The following is a 13,849-nucleotide window of genomic DNA, read 5'->3' as shown; positions in this document are numbered from 1 at the left end:
TCATAGATTAATTAGTCATTTGCCCATACCTGTTAGAATTCGAAGACCTGTGCTCACCCACCAACATCACACATGAATAGGAACTATCTGAAGAGTGTGTGATGACATGCCCCTCTCTTCATTCTTTGACTCCCATTGAGAACCTTAAAAGCTATTTAACAAGAGCCAATTTTTCAAACTGGGGACATGGAATTACAGCTGCTTTTCTACAACTGGATATTAAGAACATTAGACTATTTGGAGGGCATAATACTGAGTGATCTGAAGTTAAGCTCCTTAGCTCACGGAGATGACAACAGGAAGACACATTTGAATTAATAATTACATCCTTTGCTACCTTGGAAAATTGGTGTAGTCAACTTGGAGTTACAGTAAATGCCAAAAGATGAAGTGACTGAATCTTGGAAAGGGACAAAAGATAAAGTGCTGAAATGCAGATGCAGCAAAGTCATAGAACAAGCAGAATCTTATGTGTACATAGGAAGCTTGATCAGTGCCAATTGCACCATCAAGGATGAGGTTAAAAGGAGATGTGCCTTAGCCACAAGTGCTGCACAGAAACTGATGGAATTATGGACGGTTAAAAACATTACAATTGGTATCAAAGGGAAAATTTATCAAACCAGTGTACTAACAGTATTACTCTATGGCCTGGAAGCAGCTGCATTAAATGAAACAGAGATCAGAAGGCTGGTGGCAGTAAAGATGAAAGAGAGCAGGTGTAAAGTGAAATGATTTAAAGATGATTGAAGAGGTTAGGAAGAGAGTAGGATGTCAAATCAGGGTACAGGATTGGCTACAACTGAAAAGATTACAACAAGGGGGATGCTGCAGGTGACAAACAAATGATAGGATGCTAACAAAAACAATGCAAACACAATCAACAACATCAGTCTGACCACCAATTAGACAGGACATTATATGCAGGGACATGATCCGGCTGGATTTAACGGAGGAATAAGTCAAGAACAGGATGAATGGCAATGCTGTACTGTGTTCCCAGTGTCTGCAAAGATGCTCTGGGATGGGGAAAAAAAATGGGCACTGGTGCATAAAAAAAGAAGGGCGCTGAGCACACTACTATGCAGGGCATAAACAGTTATTTTATTTTAGTCTGCATTTACACCCATCGTGCATGAGTCAGATTTTGCTGGTGTAATCACTACCAAATGTTTGCCAATGTTTGACAAACTAGTTCTAAGCATCTTTTGGAAAAACCTTTTGAATGCTTTAAAGAACCTCCTGTTTCAGCTTTGTTCCCAGAAAGCAATTTTGTTTGCTGCTTGAAGTATTACACAAATCTATTCCTTCTCTAAATCTCAAAGCAACAGCAATTTTACCTCCAGCTGGCAATGAAGAATTACAACTATCCAGACTGCTACAGTCACAATGACATTAATGAAACTGATAAATGTGTAACTAAATGTTAGATTTCCATCTGATTTTTGCTAAAACCTGAGGAAGTGTCTCTCTGTCCTTGTGATTCATTCACTGACAAGGAAGGCTCAATGTTAAAAATACTGAAATCAAAAGGCCAAAATATTTCCCACAGGAAGAAAATTATTCTAGTTGTGGCACTTTCCAGCAGATGGGGAAATCAAATAAAACATCTGGCATTTCCTTGCAAGGAGAGTATTGCCTGTGCACTAATGTATTCTATAACCTATCTTCTCCTAACTGAAGCAGACATGTTGGATGCTCCCTGCGGAGCAAACAGGCATCTGTTAACATTGGACACACCACAAAGTTCCTGTCAAACAGCAGAATGGGTTCAAATCAGGACTAAGCAATACTAATGACCATCAGCATCGCCCTTACACAGCTTTCCTCTTCCCCACTCATAAACAAATTGAAGGTGGCTTATGGACAGCTACTCTCAAGGCTCCCACAGGAGCACGGTTCTCTAGATTCATGGTGACGTGGCAGGGAGATGGTCCAGGGCAGAAGCATTGGGCCTGCACCTGAAAGCCTCAGCCCCTAAACAAATGTTCCCATGGTTCTTGGGACATCCAGGGATGAGAAAAGCTAGCTAACAAGCTTTCTTCTCACTCCATAGGATGGCAAACCCCATCATCCAACAGGAATATCCCATGGAACCTCTACTAGTTGAAACCAGCTTATTGAAGCTTTGTAGCCACACAGGGTATGGGGTGATCCACTGACCTTAACAGGAGTAATGAAGCTAAATCCCAGAGCTTTCATTTAAAATATCCCCTGCATAAATTGTTAGGCTACATGTACGGTAAACACCACTGGTGGCAGCGTGTAGGGTTTGTGTACCTATACACAGCCTGCCAAAGGGGAGACAGCAGGGGAAGTCTCCAGCCGCAGGGAGCGGACAGCTTTTTCCTGCTGCCAGTCTTTCCTAGTGGTGAGGAAAGATTCCACAGTGGGGAGATGCCCAACTTTCCCTGTTGCTTCCTCCTGACAGAGCCTTCCCCCATTCAGGGAGTCCTTCTTGAGGAGGAGAAAGGCTCCAGCAGCATGGGATACTACACCACTAAAACTAGACAGAGAGGCATGGCTTGGGTGAGCAGAGAGCATGTAGGGTATGTACTTGCCTATATGCCCACACCCTACAGGCATGCCTTTATTCTGCTCACCTAAGCCAGGCCTCATCAGCCACACTGCTATTTAAACCCGTGCTATGTGGGTATGTATACTGAATGGCCCCATAAGAAGCGTTCAGGGTAGACAAACCTTTACTCTCTACCAAGTATGCCAGTTTTAACAGTTCTTAATATCAAAAAAGAGACCAACTGTCATAAACAGATGGTTAAGGGTTAACGTCTCTTTTACCTGTAAAGGGTTAAGAAGCTAAGTGAACGTGGCTGACACCTGACCAGAGGACCAATGGGGGACAAGATACTTTCAAATCTTGGTGGAGGGAAGTCTATGTGCTGTTTGTTTCGTTTGTTGTTCGCTCCTGGGGCTAAGAGGGACCAGACGTGCACTCCAGGTTTCTCCAATCTTTCTGAAACAGTCTCTCATGTTCAAAATAGTAAGTACTAGCTAGAAAAGATGGATTAGTCTTATGTTTGTTTTCTAACTTGTGAATGTGTATTTTCCTGGAAGCATTTTACCTCTGTTTGCTGTAACTTGAATCTCAGGCTGGGGGGTGGGGTGGAAGTCCCTCTAATCTATATGAGCTGAATACCGTGTAAACATTTACCATCCTGATTTTACAGAGATAATTTTCACTTCTTTCTTTCTTTAATTAAAAGCTTTCTTTTTAAAGAACCTGATTGATTTTTTTCCCCTTTTTTAAGACCCAAGGGGATTAGGTCTGAACTCACCAGGGATTGGTGGGGGGCAAGGAGGGGGAGGGGAAAGGTTAATTCCTCTCTGTTTTAAGATCCAAGGAGTTTGGATCAGTGCAGCCTCTCAGGGTAACCCAGGGAGGGGAAAGTCTGGGAGGGGGAAAGGAGGGGGAACTATTTCTCCTAGTTTTAAGACCCAAGGAGTTTGGGTCTTGGGTTCCCCAGGGAAGCTTTTGGGGGAACAGAAAGTGTGCCAAACACTATATTTTGGCTGGTGGCAGCGCTATCAAATCTAAGCTAGAAATTAAGCTTAGAAGTGTCCATGTAGGTCCCCACTTTTGGACGCTAAAGTTCAAACTGGCTAGGTATGTATGCTGAATGGCCCCATAAGATGCATGCAGGGTAGACAAACCTTTACTCTCTACCAAGTATGCCAGTTTTAATACTTTTTAATATCAAAAAAGAGACCAACTCAAATTAATAAACTCCAGTAGTTTGACCTAACTTAAAAGTTGTTTTATAATTAGATCTGGTCAGAGATTTCCTGAGACAACATTTTCCCTAAGGAAATGTCGATTCATCAAAAGCAAAATGTTTCGCGGAAAAGTTTCTATTTTGACAAAATTTCCTTTCAAGGAAAAAAAATGAAACATTCTATTCTGACATTTTCAGAATGAAACATTTCTATTTTTAACTTCAAAATTATTTTTATTTGAAATTTCTTTTATTTTACATTATTAAAAATGTAAACAAATGTTAAAATCAGAAAAAAGTTTTGATTTTTTTCAAAATGAAATATTTTGTTTGGAATTTGGTTTCATAGCAAATTTCAATTTTTTTTGTTTTCCTTCTGTTTTGAACAGAATTTTTTTTCTAACTCGCAAAACTTTTCAGGAAACAGAAAATGTTCTCACCCAGCTCTAATTTATAATTTCTAAATCAACCAACTTTTGTGAGCAAGGTGACTTTCCTATAAACAGTTTGAGCCATGCATTTAAGTGGCAACCAATACACGGGGAACTTCTTAGTCAAATCAGTCTCTCTCAGGAAACTTCACACTTGGAGGAAACGTGTTCATTTTAGGCTGAGTCGCTCACATGTGTGAAGCATTTAAGATAATGAATCTCAGCCTACGTCTAGACTACCCGCCGTATCGGTGGGTTAAAATCGATTGCTTGGGGATCGATATATCGTGTCTCATCTAGACACGATATATCGATCCCCGAGCGCACTTATATCGATTCCGGAACTCCACCAAACCCAACGGAGTTGCGGAATCGACAGGGGGAGCCGCGGACATAGATTCCGCACGGTGAGGACGGGTGAGTAATCCGATCTTAGATATTCGACTTCAGCTACGTTATTCACGTAGCTGAAGTTGCGTATCTAAGATCGATTTCCTCCCGCAGTGTAGACCAGCCCTCAGTGAGAGCTGCTCTACAAAATGAAACTGGCATTTAGAAAAGAACAGTCTATTCTATACAAGTCAAGTTCTCACTTAAATGTTGCTTTGTGGACTATGTGTATGTCTTTAAAGCACCAGTTTCTCTCTGTAGAGCAGCTTTGGTCAAAGCCATCTTAACTTCAAAGGTTGCATGCTGAAGAAGCAGAGCCATTAAGGCTTCAGAAAAGCGTTGTGAAGATTTTAGGATTTATTTCCTCCTAAGCTGCTGTCTGATAGGAGAGAACACTGTTGCAGAAAGGGAGAGACAGATACACACACACACTCATTTCATCCCCAGTCAGGGCTGTCCTTGAAAAAAACTCTGAATATTTGAGAAGTATGCTGCAAAGAAGTGCTGTAGAATACAGTTCTGTCATTTTCACCTTTAGGATGATAAACGTAAGATGTGAATTTGTGAATTGATACTACAACCAAACTTAATATTCTGCCTCTAATTTAAATGTGGCCATTACAAGTCCTTTTGTTATGCTTAACTACGTGATGTCTATCATCCTGCCATTCAGATTGTAAAACTTTAACACCTGCCACCTTGAAAGCAACATTGCACTGAGTATGGGAAAGCCATGTCCCAGAGCATACGTAGGTCTCTTGCTGCTTGGGCCAATGGGGAATTCCATTACAATTATGGAGGTAAAACAATGGAGCAATAAGGGAAGGATAATGATGATTCACTGAAGGAAGGACCTCAAGTGAAATGGTGAAAAAACATGTCTATGCCTTAGTTTAGTACCAGGCTACCACTGGAAGTAGAAGGAGTTGCCAGCCTAAAAACAGAGCAAATAACAAGGAGCGTTAAGTAGGTAGCTTTGGCTACTTACCCTTTTTCTGCATTGTTACTCTAAGGTCCTGCCTGCTTTGTTGTTGGCCACTAGCCATCATCTCTCCATCATCTTCATTGTGGCTAGACTGCCCGACAGTAAGAATCTGAATTTGGCTTCCTACCTCCTGAACATCATCTTGAAATGCAGCAGGGCCATCAATTCCTGTCAGACAACAGCAAAAGCCTAGTCAAAGAATTACTGAAAAGCTAATCAATATCAGCTCTGAAATACTTACATGACATCCTATCTAAGAAACAAAGCTCAGCAGTCCATCTGCAATTATATTTTCATGACTAAAATAGTCTTCAAGACAAACAACTCATTTGAACTCCCAAGCTTTTTGATTTGTCCTCAGAGATCAGACTAGCTCTGTGAGCTGGAATAGAGTGTTCCAAGTATTGGTATGCATGAGAATTCATTGAGCACAACCACTCAGCTTCAGACTGTCCGTAAGTGACACCGCCTCAACAAATATTCTTTTTGAAGATGGTGTAGAGTTTACTGAGGCCCTCTGTGTAAAAGCTATTTTACAGCAGTACTGGTTTTCTGAACTGTTGAAGCAAATGGAAAGTGTCTCTCTCTGTGTGAGAGCAGTGCAAGAGAGAATGGTTTGGAGATTTCTCCACTTCTAGCCTTCAGAACTTTGAGTATAGCATATCCATTTCCATGAGGTCTAAGCACCTCATTTTCAAGTGTATTCTGGGGATATAACACAGACATAGTTGAGACTTTTAGCACATAATGTTAAATATGAGTGACAAGTTGAATTTCACATACTAAAACAATTTCAAGCATGTTTGTTAAAAACTTCTAATAGATATGTTTAAAAAATGTTCACACTTGCGGATTTTTTCACTTAAACTATTGTGACCCTTGCTTCTTCAAGGCTGGACTCCATCAAACTGTTCATGTGTCAGCAGGGACCCAAATGGGTACTATACCAAATTACTCTTCTGAAGAAAGACCCCATCTGTTTAAGGTATTGGGTGCCATATTTAGGCTCCTAAATCAGTCAGTAGGTGCCTAAAATGGTTATTAAGGCACAAAGATTTTGTTACTCAACTCTGTATGTTGATGTTTATAAACAGAGCAATATTATACTATTAAAAACTCTATTGTATTATTGTATTATTATTTAAAAATCTAACTGGTTTGAAGACTAACCTTGGTAAGTTTATGGAGGGGATGGTAGATAAGGTTGCCTATAATGGCATGTAGGAAACTGCCAGAGATGTGCTACTAGATGGGGAGGGCTATGAGTTACTACAATAAATTCTTTCCCAAGTGTTTGGCTAATGGGTCTTGCCTACATGCTCAGGATCTAACTGATCACCATATTTGGGGTCAGGAAGGAATTTTCCCCCAGGATCAGACTGGCAGAGTCCCTGGGGGTTTATTACCTTCCTCTGCAGCGTGGAGCATGGGACATTTGCTGGTTTGAACTAGAGTAAATGATGGGTTCTCTGTAACTAGAAGACTTTGAATCATAATCTGAGGTCCTCAGTAACTCAGCTAGAGGTTATGAGTCTAGTACAGGAGTGGGTGGGTGAGGTTCTGTGGCCTGCAACGTGCAGGTGGTCAGACCAGAAGACCATGATGGTCCCTTCTGGCCTTAAGTCTATGAATGTACTATTTGTATTACAGCAGCATCTGGAGACCCCAACTGAGATCATTATGCTAGGCACTGTACATACACATTATAAGAAAGTCTATCCCCAAAAGAGATTACAGTCAAAATAGACGAATGGTAGGAGGGGGAACAGAATCAGAGAGATGAAATAACTCGCCCAAGCTCAAGTTCAAAAATAGAACTTAAGTCAGCAGACACTCAGTCTAGTGCTTCCTGTTCATTAGACCATGCTGCATCCTCTAACTCTTGGTATTGTCATGGTCAAGCAATGTCTAGAGGTGGCCAAAACCTGAAAAAATCCCAGTTAGAACAAAATATGGAGAGGAAAAGAACAATACATTCCCTGGCTCAGAAGAGTGTGTTCAGAGTGGGACTATTTACCTGGCTTTCTTCCCTCAACTATAAATAAATCACTGATTGGTCTAGTTCTCTCCTATAGAAAGCCAATTTCATTTTTGCCAGGATAGTAAATTATCAACATTAGATTGTAAACTAGATTGTAACTCCTAGTTAAGATTTAGCGCAATTGTGTACTATGTCAGCCACATAAAAATGTACTTTTACATTAATAAAAGCTATTATAATATTTATAGATATAGTAAATAATAAAAGCCTCTATAAGGTTGCTGCTCCACAAGGTTCTTTAATAAGCAACGGAGAGGAGAACTGGTAACCATTACTAATGGCTGGTGTTTGTGGGATGAACGTCAGCTCTTTAATATCTTTGGCTGAAAAAACTGGTCAAGCATGGTCAAATGGAACTGAGTGAATGCTACTAATTGTTCCTCTTCAACTGTTCCTTTGTCTTGGCTGGCAAATACATTTTAAGAACTATAATTTCAGTTTATGTCCATCACTTTGCATCAGTTGCTTGCACCTGCATTATGTAATAATATTAATAACCAGTGAGTCATGAACTTTTTCACTGACACCTTGTGTAACACCTATCAGATATATTTTATGACATTAAAGAACTGGAATACACGTGAATTGGTTAAGCCAGCTGCAATTCATTACCAGATATCTGGGTACCTGTGGCCCTTGCGCTGTTCTTAATGTCACAACGAGATATTGGAATAGATGGACCACTGGTCTAACCCACTCTGCCAATTCCTATGTCCCTACACATACACAGACTCACTGATCAACATTTTAAAAAATTGGTGTCTAAAGTTAGGCTTCTAAACTAGACACCTGACTTTCAAAAGTGCTGAGTACCCACCAGTTCCATTGAAATTAATGGGGCAGTGGGATGCTCATCACTTTTGCTTATCTAGCCATTTATTTACCCACCTATGTTTGTACCTAATTTTAGACATCCAATTTTTAAAAATATTGGTCACTTTCCTCCCAAGCAGACTTTGATCTGTGGCAAATTAAATGCCTCCAATGACATTATATAGTTCGGTTTAATCATGCTAGAGTTGCTGCTTCTGACATACACAAAACAACTGTGTTCCCATCCCATGCTATCAGAGCCATCACATATTAGGCATTGGGACAAACATTACACTGGCTCGTCATGCATTAAGAGGAGGAAAATCAATTTCAGCATTCAGAGGAATGCATTACTAGTAGAGGGTGTTATTACACACTAAAACCTATCCCAGGAGCTGACTCCATCCTGGGGATGGAAGATGTAACCAGAAAAAAAGAAAAGACAAATGTGAAACAAAATTCTCTACAATGTTAATAATGGGGAATACTGGACAAAAATATTTGAAGATGACTGACGCTGAAAGGCTAACACAGCAAAGGAAGTATTCAGGAAGAGCGCATCTTCACATAAGGATTATTCCTATTTAAGTGAAAATGAGAGAGTGTATGTGTAATATACACACACACAATGTAAATGTACTGTCACCCATCTGATTTTTTGAAGCATTTCAAAAGCTGTGCAGCCCTGAGATTCATCTTTCATTACAGTTTCAGGATGGATCCTTCTCTCTACATTCCTCACTTTCTAGGCTTTGTGGACTCCTGCTCCTTCTATCCACATCCAAAAAAGTGGCTTATTGTGCAGGGGTTGGGGGAGGAAATCATATTTATAGTTAACAGTCTCCTGTAACTTCAGTGGCTGGAGAACGTGGATTTAAGGTGGCAAAGGCAGACAAGTGGGCTGTGAGAAAGAAGAAAGTAAAGTCTTCAGAGCCGGGAGGCAGAATTTTCCACTGTGTCTCCTAAATGCAGAATGCAGCTTCCTTGATGTAGAAGTCTCTGCGTTCCTGTTAAAATAATGCTGAAAGCAGAATTCTTCATATTATTCATCAAGAGTGGGTGAACCAGGGCAGAAAAAAATTTGATCTGACCTAAATACTTTGAGTGAGAGAGAAAGAGAGAGAGAACACTTTGGTTAAAATTGACATTTTCATGTCTTTGCACTTCTTGGTTTCATCTGAGACCAGAAGCTGAAGCCCAGAGATCATGAGAAAGACTGTTCTTCTGGCATTTCCAGCCTATGAGAAATTGGCATTACATATATTTCAGTAGCATGTGCAATGTTCTAGGCACTATTCAAACACACAAGAAACAGTTCCTTCTCTGAAGAGCTCATAAGCTATGAAGTCTATTATTTATTATGATTTTAGAATGACATTCATTTTTATAGACTGGTTACTACACTATTTTTTTTTGACAGAAGCTCAGACTTCTGAACAGAACATGACTACAACCAGAGACTGAAACAATTACAGCTTCTCTCTTGCAGTGGAAGGAAACAAACAATTACAATAGGAAACAGGGGATCTGTTACTGTAATCACTGGAAAGGGAGCTATAAGAAATTTTGCTTAATGTTCATGATGTACATGAGGCAAATCAGTTTTCCCAGTCTAAGCTTTCATGGACTTTGTGATGTTGCACTAGACCTAACTTTACCTTCAAAGGTCTGATCAACATATTTTTCCTAATTTTTAAACCTCTTCAGCCTCCCTTGATTTAGTAATGATAATGCATTTTTGGAAACTTGAAATTGAGACCTGTTTCTACAGTTGCAATTCTGAAGCCCGTGAAAGCTGTCATTGGGAAAGAACAGCAGGGTTAGGCTGTATTTATTCCACATATATATTCCACGAGCTGACTGTTTTGTTACTGGAGAGTTTCCAATAATTTGGCTATAATTAAAACTAATATTAAATAATGTGTTAAACAATTATTATAATAAAAGCATTTGTTTTGGGAATACACAAAAAGTATTCCGTGAGCTTTGAGATCAGATGTGAGAAAAACGTACAGAAGGTCAAATTTGGGATCTACCAATTTTGACAGAACTTAGATATTATCCAGATGGGCTCTCTAGAAATATTTCTGCTAGATTTCATCACTGAAAATTGAAATCATGTTATGTAAGAATGGGAATTTAAAGACTTACAGGTTAAAATGGTTGCTTTAAAGCTTTAATTGTTCAAGAGATCATCAGGAAAAAATATTTTAGAAAGAAGGAAAGAAAAAGGAATACATATCAAATGCACAACCAGATGATGTTTATGTACAGTGGTTTCAGAAGAGCAAGTAAATAAAACCTAAGCACTACACATAATATGGAGACAGATATTATCCTGTATAGTTATCTAACAGCAGTAAACAGGAACTGCTTTATTATCTCTCATATTATTCTCCATTAAACCTGAATAAATTAGTCACAGGTTCCAAAAGTGACAGTAGCAACCACACATTTTAAAAAGTAGTAAAGTACTACAGCCTGAAAATGACTGTAGGCAGAAATGCATTATGGGCATAAGCACAGTGAGTCAGTTCTCCAAAACATTAGCTATATATGATATGAATCCCTAATAACTGGATCTACCCAGAAGAAAATCAAACCATATTTATTCACATTGTGCAAACCACACTCAAATATTTTGTTGTGAAAAGATTTCAAGCAAATGTCCCATTTTCTTGGGCTTTTTTAATATGATCATGCATGTAGATCTAAAAATGCTACAATACTATAGGAAAGAATTATGACCAAATTATTTTACTATAAGAGAAGCGTTATTGTACTCAATTAGCATGAAAACCTCCAAGCTCCTGAAACACTTAATTTTAGCTAATTTTATTTTTAAATCAACTTAAAAAGAATTATTTTTATTTAATAAAGTAATTCTTTCTTCATAGGACATTCATGAACTAACTTAGGAAACAAGTCTAAAAGGCACTTCAGATGGACCTAACAAAGCTAACTGATGGGGTAGCACAATCCCTACTTTACAGATGGGGTGCTGAGGTACAGAGAAATCAGGCATTGATCCAGACAAGCACTTAAGCATGTGCTTGAAGTTTAGCATGTTGAGTTGTTTCATTAAGTGACAGGATTACTCACATACTGAACTTTAAGCATTCTATTCCATTCTATTGTTGACAATATTTGTTAGCCATTCTTCTATGTAGGTCTTGCCAAGATGAAGACTGCTCCAGGAGTGACTACTCTTCCACTGTCTATATGCTAAGGAGTGCCTGGTTTGGCACCAGAGACCATAATGATTTCCTTACACTCAACTTCAGGCCAACACAGCTCCCTATATTACATAGAGATGGGACAGGAGGGGGTTATTCATACAAAACAAATGGAAGAAAAACAGAGGGAAGAAACAAGAATGAAATAAACCATGGAGGGAGGGAAAAATGGAATAATCATCCTGACAAAGAGAATATTTTGTGGCAGACACACACAGACAGGACTACACCCAGAAAAGCCAACTGAATAAATTAAATAAACTGAACATAGAAGACAAAAAGAAAAAGTGTGAGAGAGAGATGGAAGGATGTTCTTTATTTGGGCAATGAAATACCTCCAGATTGCAGATTTAGGTTTCAAAATCCCTATAAAGTTTCCCATGGCACTTAATGCACCAGTGCAGCAACACCTAAATCATTTATATGCCACGTATGAGAGATTTGTGGATTTAGCATCATAAAATTTACTTGCTCCTAAATTTACTATATTTTTGCTTTAGAGTTAAATCATGGGTTTGAGTATTTGTAAAAAAGTTATTTATCTGTCTCCTGTTTTGTGATAAGTCAAGACAGAATTTGTCCTACTGTGTTTAATTGGAAACGTACTTTACGGTCAGTTTTAAAGTGACCATAACCTGGCCTCTTTTCTCTCTTCACCCTCCCCGCCCCCTGCCCAAAACAGTTTTTCACCCAACAATTAATTGCAGGTCCAAATGTTTGTTTTCAATTCCTAATTACCAGATTCGTCATTTTAATTAAGTAGCTAAGACACTATTAACTGCTAGCGTTTGTGCTTACAATTATTTGCACTTGCAGTTCTGCTCCCTAAGTGGAGGCTTATAAAAAAATTCAGGCTCAATACCCATTAACTATGAAAGACCCTAACAGTTACAGTTCTTGGCTAAGATGCTAAGCATTGTACTGCATAGAGCAAATCCACAGAAATTTATTAACCCAGAACTCTGGAGCAACCATCAGCTCTATATAAGCAATTAGTCTCATCCTACAGCTGCTTCTCCTGCCCTCTTTCAGTGCAGCCTCATTAAGCCTAATATTTCCTTCATGTTCATCTTTATCACATTGTTCTGATAATAGTTTCATCATTCTTGGAGCTACTCAGAAGACACACATCTAAGACCCAGAGTACAATCATTACAACAGAGATTCAAGTGCTGCTCATATATAATTCAAATGCACTGGGTTTGAATTAGCTGATTATTCATAAAATCTGGTCTCTTTAGCACAAAGGGATGAGCTCAGAAATGTAATCTGCACTACTGTTAAACATCAGAGAAATCTTTAAAATATGTCATTTTAGAGTACAATGTGAATTCACACTTTTTCCAATGTACATCCTGCTGCTTAAAAGGGACATAGCGACGATACAAATCCTGGGGTAAATTAATTCACTTTAAATGGACAAGATACGTGATGGTACCTGATGGTAAAAGAAATTGGAAAGATTTAATTAACCTCCACCATTTATGGTCACTTGGTGAAATCACTTCTCCTCGTACAAAACAAGAGTAAGAAGGCTTCACATAGGAAACTCACTGCAGGGGATAAAATCCATTATCCACCTCCCTCTTCTGCAGGCAGGGTTTCTCTGAAACCAGAGCTTCTACATCCAGTTGTTCCTGGACACCAGGATCCATGCAGTTGAAGATCCAGTGCTCCCTCATTGAAGTCTGACCCTAGTTTTCCTTCAAGATTTGCCTAGTCAGCACCAGCATGAAGACTCCTTCTCCAAGGCTCTAGGAAGTACAGAGGTCCCCCTATACAACTGCTCTGCTTGTGCCCCATCTACTCTGTCATGTACACACTGCATGCATACAATCCCATTCGGAGGGGTGGGGTCGGGGAGGCTTAAGTGGTATGGAGGGGATTTCATGGACCTTCTGCAACTATGTGCATTTCACCTCATGTTTATTATGGGCCTGATCTTGCAAGAAGCTGAGCAACTCTGGAAACAGCTGTGTTCTTCCAGGTCCCACAGACTTCGATAGAATTTGAATAATTCCAGAAGCTGTTCAGTTGCTTACATGATGGAACCCTATTTACATTTCACTTAGCTTGGATAGTCACATTAGACTTGCCAGTTTCACTCTCATACTAGCAGAGTGTTATAATGTTGGGGTTAAAAAGTTATATTAGGTATTCTCTTAATTCAGAGAAATATTTTCTGCTACTATTAGTTCATATACTTTTTTTAAAAACAA

At 39.2% G+C, this 13,849-nt stretch overlaps 1 protein-coding gene across 5 annotated transcripts in view; it reads right to left on the bottom strand.

Annotated features, from left to right (window-relative positions):
• Positions 1-13,849, bottom strand: part of TUB (TUB bipartite transcription factor) — a 278,494-nt gene that overhangs the window by 21,852 nt on the left and 242,793 nt on the right. For all 5 annotated transcript variants that reach the window (XM_050954555.1, XM_050954558.1, XM_050954556.1 and 2 more), the window contains exon 5: positions 5,544-5,708. In XM_050954555.1, coding sequence (XP_050810512.1) covers positions 5,544-5,708 — 165 coding nt within the window. The remainder of the gene's footprint in view (positions 1-5,543; positions 5,709-13,849) is intronic.

Source organism: Gopherus flavomarginatus, chromosome 5 (assembly GCF_025201925.1).
Source record: "Gopherus flavomarginatus isolate rGopFla2 chromosome 5, rGopFla2.mat.asm, whole genome shotgun sequence".
NCBI classification, from domain to species: domain Eukaryota; kingdom Metazoa; phylum Chordata; order Testudines; family Testudinidae; genus Gopherus; species Gopherus flavomarginatus.
This window is presented reverse-complemented; position numbering and strand designations above follow the sequence as displayed.